The sequence below is a fragment of the Mustela putorius genome, unplaced genomic scaffold (assembly GCF_011764305.1).
Source record: "Mustela putorius furo isolate JIRA1106 unplaced genomic scaffold, ASM1176430v1.1 tig00004033_pilon_pilon_pilon, whole genome shotgun sequence".
Lineage (NCBI taxonomy): Eukaryota > Metazoa > Chordata > Mammalia > Carnivora > Mustelidae > Mustela > Mustela putorius.
Genome location: NW_025422169.1, coordinates 6,267,518 through 6,273,517, shown reverse-complemented (window position 1 = coordinate 6,273,517; position 6,000 = coordinate 6,267,518). Strand labels below are relative to the sequence as shown.

General features: G+C 60.8%; 1 protein-coding gene and 1 long non-coding RNA gene across 5 annotated transcripts in view; one reads left to right on the top strand and one right to left on the bottom strand.

Moving 5' to 3' along the window:
• Positions 1-496: 496 nt before the first annotated feature.
• On the bottom strand, positions 497-3,323 carry LOC101675417. 2 transcript variants are annotated; one of them, XR_001180412.2, is made up of 4 exons: positions 2,914-3,323; positions 2,581-2,655; positions 2,249-2,348; positions 497-895 (listed from the first exon to the last, which is right to left on the bottom strand). It is a non-coding gene; the product is annotated as an uncharacterized LOC101675417 (long non-coding RNA). The 2 variants fall into 2 exon arrangements; XR_199838.3 differs by having other exon boundaries at positions 2,581-3,323.
• Positions 3,324-3,434: 111 nt separating this feature from the next.
• LOC101675626 (phosphofructokinase, platelet) overlaps positions 3,435-6,000 on the top strand; it is a 51,504-nt gene continuing 48,938 nt past the window's right edge. For 2 of the 3 annotated variants that reach the window (XM_004757908.2, XM_004757906.2), the window contains exon 1: positions 3,435-3,630. In XM_004757908.2, coding sequence (XP_004757965.1) covers positions 3,519-3,630 — 112 coding nt within the window. In that variant the 5' untranslated portion in view covers positions 3,435-3,518. The remainder of the gene's footprint in view (positions 3,631-6,000) is intronic. The other variant, XM_004757907.2, reaches the window with a different exon arrangement.

The following is a 6,000-nucleotide window of genomic DNA, read 5'->3' as shown; positions in this document are numbered from 1 at the left end:
CAGTGCAGTCACTGTGATGAAGTTCTAGAACCTAGGTGAGGTTTGGTGGGCTGAGGTCCGGAGCCGATGACCAAGAAAGAATTCTTGAGACATCTTCGGTGCAAAGTGGTGGTTTATTAAAGCCCGGGGACAGGACCCGTGGGCAGGAAGAGCTGCTGCCCCTGGTGAGGGGATGGGAGGTTTCGACCGCGTTCTCACATGCGAGGGACGGCCTGCAAGGTGGGGGCGGGGGAGGCCTTGCCCTTCTGGCCTGATCAATGTCGTCTTTAGGTCCGGCACTAACATCAAGATAGTTGGGAGGTTCTTGGTGCGGTGTTAGGATCCTGCGTTCATTTCCCTTCCCTTCTAGCTCGGCCTCCTCCAGTTTATGGTGGGGAGGGAGACATTAGGGCTTCAGGAACCGAGAGTTATTTGCCTCTGGAAATTCGTGCTATTGATAAGGTAACCTCCCTGTTCAGGTCTCTAGGACATCTGTAGAGCAATGGAGATTCCTGTTCTGCAGGATTGCGATCCCGGCAAGTCAACTATTTATTGTTTTATGGCAGTCAGGGGTGCCTGAGGAATGCCACACAGATTACTACGGAGGGGAGAGGGTGGAGAGGGGGAGCAAGGCGCCAGCTTCTGCTCTGTCCTCAGACAGCCTCCTGCTCCCTCATCAACTGAGGCGTGCAGTCGTCCCCTCTGTATCAGAGATTCTCTTCCAAGGCCGAAGTTACAAAAAGGAAAACAACAACAACAACAACCCCCCCGCCCCCAAACCATCCAGTTGCAGGGGTTGAAGAACTATTAAAACATATACCGCAGGAGATGAAGAAAGGAGACGTCTCTGTCGCCCCACATTCGCTGGCGGTCTCTGCACACGGCATTCTGATACACCGAGCAACGGGCCAGGGCTCTGCGGCGCGGCACGGGGAGAGAGATGGGTGGGTGACCCTCCTGAGCTACAACTCTGCACACACGGACCTTAGCTTTTGCAAAACAGACAGAACCTTGGGCATCTGACGAATCTCAATCTTACTGTTTTTTAATTAACTATCACATATTAATTCCAAAACAATACTTGTTGGTTGCAGAGTAAGAGAATACCCATAATAAGCAAAAGAAAGAGAACGGAAATATCTAGATCTGTTACATACACGTGCACACACGTGTGCACGCACATGCGTGGGCTCACGGCATTTGCCTCTTGCGGATAGATCCGGGACATAGTTCCATGTCCGTGAATGTTTATGCTCATAATAGTAACAACAACTGAAAATTATTCCAGTCTATGTTTTTAGCCATAATCTACTTAGCCCACTGGCAGGACTGGACTCCATTTATATCCTTCGTTTTCTATATTACAGACAATTCAGTGACTGATGGCCAATCTCTAACTTAACATCACAAAATTACCACTTGTATAAGAAGTTAAAGGCCTTTGGGCTACGGCAGAATTCAGCCTGCCCTGAGGTTTTAAATGCAGGATGCTCTGGGAAGGAGCGGGTGATTCTAGAGCACGGGTCCTGGGCTGGGGGTGCAGGTCCTCGGGGTGCAGCCTGGTTCTCCTCCCCTGCCCTGGGAGAGTGAAGGGTACCTGCCCTCCACCCCAAAAAGGCCCAGGGTTCCTTTCCCGCCGCCCCTGCACTGCTCAGACTCAATCCATTGGAGCAGTCACTCTCAGGCATTGCAATCATCAGAACACAGGAGGAGCTTGTTAAAAAAAAAAAAAAATGCATATTCCCTGATTGTGTGCCAAAGCTGGGCTTTGGTGGTTCTGGTGGGGCTGGGAAAAACCAGGCCAGGGTCGTTCTGATGGCCATGGGGTTGAGGGGTTCACCAATAATACTGGTCAGGAGAGGTCAGACCTCCAGCTTTGTGTAAGGCAGGCATTTCTTTCTGTCTTACAATAAATTTTTGATGCTCAGAGAGCTGAGCGAGAGGATCCGGTGTAGCTGGGAAGAGGCAGGCGCGGACTCTGGGTACTGCCATCTTTTGGCGGGGGTGGCCCTGAGCAGATAGCTTGTTGGTTCTGCTATTACAGACGTCTCAGGTTAACTCCGCAAGTCCTGCCTTGAGCTCTTTTTCCCTCTTGTACCCACCAGACAAACATTTATTGAGCCTCTATCTGTAGGCTGAGGCCCGGTGCCATCCCTACCATGAACTGTCAACGGGGCATCTCTGAAACCCTTCTTGGGGTAACCTGCACTCCAAGCACAGTGCTGGGTGCCTGGTGACCCTAGGCCCCTGAAAGGGATGGGCTCCATACCCGAAGCAGGTAGCTGGCATTGAGCTTGTGAAAAGTCCGCTGGTCCTTCAACCTTCGCCATGAGATTGGGTACGAATGTTTTCGGTTTGGTGATTCCAGGCTGACAACACAGGTACAAGTTGGTTTCCCTAGGTAAGCACTTAGGTCTAATCTCCCCAGCCAAATCTTTCCTGCGCACCCTCCCCCCCCCACCACGGGCCCCACTGGCTTCTTGGCATCCAGGTCCAGCTGACAGTGTCACTCAGGCCATCTCCAGGGTCACTTCCTGCTCCTCCTCTAGCAGGGGGGTAAGGAGGGTCAGGCCCAGGGCTTGATGGTCCCCAGTCACCCACCCTCACTTTTGCCACCAGCTGGAGCATCCGCTGCACGTTCCTACAACCTCAGGGCGGAGGTGAAACCTGGGGAAACTAGAGAAAAAGATGGGGCGCCCGCAGTTCCGAGCGCCTGTGGGGTAAGGAATCCTGCCGGAGGGTTTCCCTTGGGGTTCTGTTTCCCTAATAGTTGCTGGCCCAGCGCCCCCCACCTACCGCGCTCCCTTCCAGGCTGCGATCCCGCCCGCCCAGGATGCTCCGCCCACCTGCGGAACGGTTCCGCCACCCGCTGCGCTCTCTCCACCCCGCGCCCCTACCCCGGAGCTCTCTCGTACCTGCAAAGCTCCCACCCACCTGTGGTGCTTTTCCCTTTCACCTGAGATGCTCCCTACCCAGCGCCGGTGACGTCTGCCCCCTGCGAGGCTCCTCCCAGCGGGGTACAGCCGCCACCTGCGGCGCTCCCCGCCACCCGCAGAGCTCCCACAATTACTGTGACCCGCCCACCTAAAGCGCTCCGCCCACCTGCCACGCCTTTCTTTCCCCCGGGGGTGCTCCGGAGCGGACCTTGATCCTCCTCCCACCAGCGCGGCGCCCTCCGCCTGCAGCACTGCCCCTCTGAGACGGTCCGTCCCCCCGCAAGCTGTGGCGCTCCCCGTCTGCGCTACTCCCGCCCACCTTCTGCGCTGGGTCCTCCCGTTCCCCTCGTAGCTCCCCCCCACCTGTGGTGTCCCCCACCCTGGAAGCCCCCCCACGGCCGAGTTCCCCGACTGGCCCGCGGCGCGCTCCAGCCCCGCCCGTCGCGCCGGCCGGCACCCCCCCCCCCCCCGCCCCGGAGCCCGCCCTTGGCCGGCCATTGGCGCGCGCCGAGCGGGCGGGGCGGACGGTTCTGAGTCGCGGCGGCGCGGGCGGGGGCACTGCCTGCTGAGCACCCGCCCCGGCACAGCCTCGGCCTGCTCGCCATGGACGACGACGAGGTCGCCAACCGCAAGGTCTCCTTCCGAAAGTGCCTGGAGCACCTCTCCGGGGCCGGCAAGGCCATCGGAGTGCTGACCAGCGGCGGGGATGCCCAAGGTGCGCGACCGCCTGACCGGGCTGGGGCACGAGTGATGGGAGGAGGGAACGGGAAGAGGCGATGGGGTCCCGGGGCAAGCGGGGACACGCGATGGGAGCCCCGGGAAGAAGCGAGGAGGAGGGGGTCCTGCGGGTCCGAGCAGGGTGGGGGAGAAACCCGGCGCCCGGGAACCGCAGGGTACCTTCCGGGGCAGGAGTGGGCGGTGCAGCCTTGGGAGGAGTCGCTGCGGTGGGGATGGGGGAGTCAGGAGCAGGGAAGAATGTGGCCTTAGGATCCTTTATCGGGAAGACCAATTACCCGCCCCCCACCTCCACGTTTAGTTTTTAAATTGAGACTAGCGCTGGGGTCTCCTGGACGGTCCTCGGAAGTCATTTCTCGTCCGAGTCGTAGCGGGGGCCGACACCCCTGGGAAGCTCGGGAGTCGCGCGGCCACCTGGACGCCCCGGCCCCCACCCCGCCCGCACCGGGTGGAAGCAACGGCCGGGTCCCCGCCGCGAGTCCCGCGGATTCGCGTCCCCCGCGCGGCGCGGGCGGGGTCCCCGCTGCTGCATGGGTGGGGCGCGGTGGGGGCTCGCGGGGACCCCGCCCGGGATGCCCGGCGGCCTCGTTTCCGCCGCTCTCCTGGCAAAACCGAAAACTGAAATGGGTCACTAGGCCCGCCTCGCCGGCCTCCTCTGGCTGGGAAGGACCAGGAAGCGGGGACTCCGGGATGTCACCAGCACCCCGGGCGCGGAGTCCAGCCTTCCTCCCCCCACCATGTGGAGGCAGATTTGGAGGAGGAGGGGACCCCAGCCCAGGGCTCGCGGACACCCAAAGAGAGTATCTAAATTTGAAGGAGGGGGTGACAAGGCCACGCCCGGGCTCCTGGCGCTGCGGCACGTGGGGCCACAGGGATTCCCAGGCGGTGGGGTTTCCTGATCCTGGTAAATTCCTGGAGGGGTGAGCCGCCCGCTAGAGAGTGGATCCCCGCTTTGCAGGCGAACGCGTCCCTGGAGCCCAAGAGCGCCCAGGCTGGAGACGCCTCCCCGAGCTGCGTTTGGTTTTTCTTTCCTCTTCCTCCTATCCCCGGTGCCTGGTTTTTCCAGGTTTCCCGGCCACACCGGGTGGAGGGATGCTCAGGAGCTGCACCCGGCGCCCTGGCCCACCGCCCACCGCCCAGCGCGCGCGTGACCTTGCTTTTGCCCTTGAGCCAGGCGGGGCTGACGCGGGGGCGGCAGGTTGGGGCGCTGTAGCCGCAGCCCCGCCCGCCGCGCGCCTACGTGATGCCCGGCCAGTCGCCTCCTGCGCGCCCTGCGCCCTTGGCCCTTGGCATCTGGCACCCGGCGCCGCGCGTGCAGGCGGTGAGGGATGGCGCTCAGACGCCTGCCGCTTCCCAGGAGCCTGAGTCCCCGGCGAGACCCGCCTCGTCCTGTTGAGGGCGGGACCGCGGCGCCAGTCCCCGCCCCCACTCCGAGGGCCCCCTTTGCGTCCGCTTCCGCGAGGGGAGCCTGGGAAGCGAGGCTGTTCTGGCCGAGCCGGTGTTCTAGTAGTGAGCCCCGATGTAAACATCCCGGAGGAGGGGAATGTTGTGATAGAGCTAAGGCCCGGATTGGGAAAATGCAGTGAAACAGAGGATGTCACCCACGTGACTCTAATGAACACCCAGAGGTGTGCCACGTGGAGTCCTGGTGGGGTCGTGGTGCGGCCGAGAGTGGCTTCCCTGTTACACAGCGCGCGCAAGGCGCGAAACGCACATGCAGATATCTGGAGACCTGCTCCAGCACGAGCTAGGAAGCATCTTGCCTGAATCTTAGTCTGGGCCTTGGTAGTGCAGCGTTGGCAAAGGAAGAGGAACTAGTCTCTGAACCGCCCGGCTTCAAGGCTTTCACAGTTACTCGACAATTAAAGTGCTGCTGTGTCTGTTGGAAAAAAAAAATGTGTAAGAGTCCACTCGTTGGGATCTGTTTCGGAGAGTTTGCTCAGCTACCTGGTGATGTTGTGTGGGCACCCGAGATGATGACCTGACCTGCAGAATCAGCCTTTTCTGCCCCGGAGCTCGTCTCAGCCCTTGGGAGTGGTTCCAGCAGAGGCCGTCTGTGCCCCTGTCCTCTGCTCGGTGGAAGATGATCTTCCGAGAATCCAATCCCATGGGAAGCCCGCTTGGCACGGGAGGTGCCCATCTGGGTGGCCCAGAGAGAGCCCTGTGCCCTCACCTCACCGTGGTGCAGGGAAGGCCTCTGACTTGGGGTTTTCTTGGACTTCGTGCAGAGTATGATGCCCTGCTTTCGTCTGGTCTTAGACCTATGGAGCATCTGGGTGTACGTCCCGCTGAGGAAGCTCATCTCGGCCTGGGCCCGGGGTCTGGTCACCGGGGCCGCGCATTCGCAGGC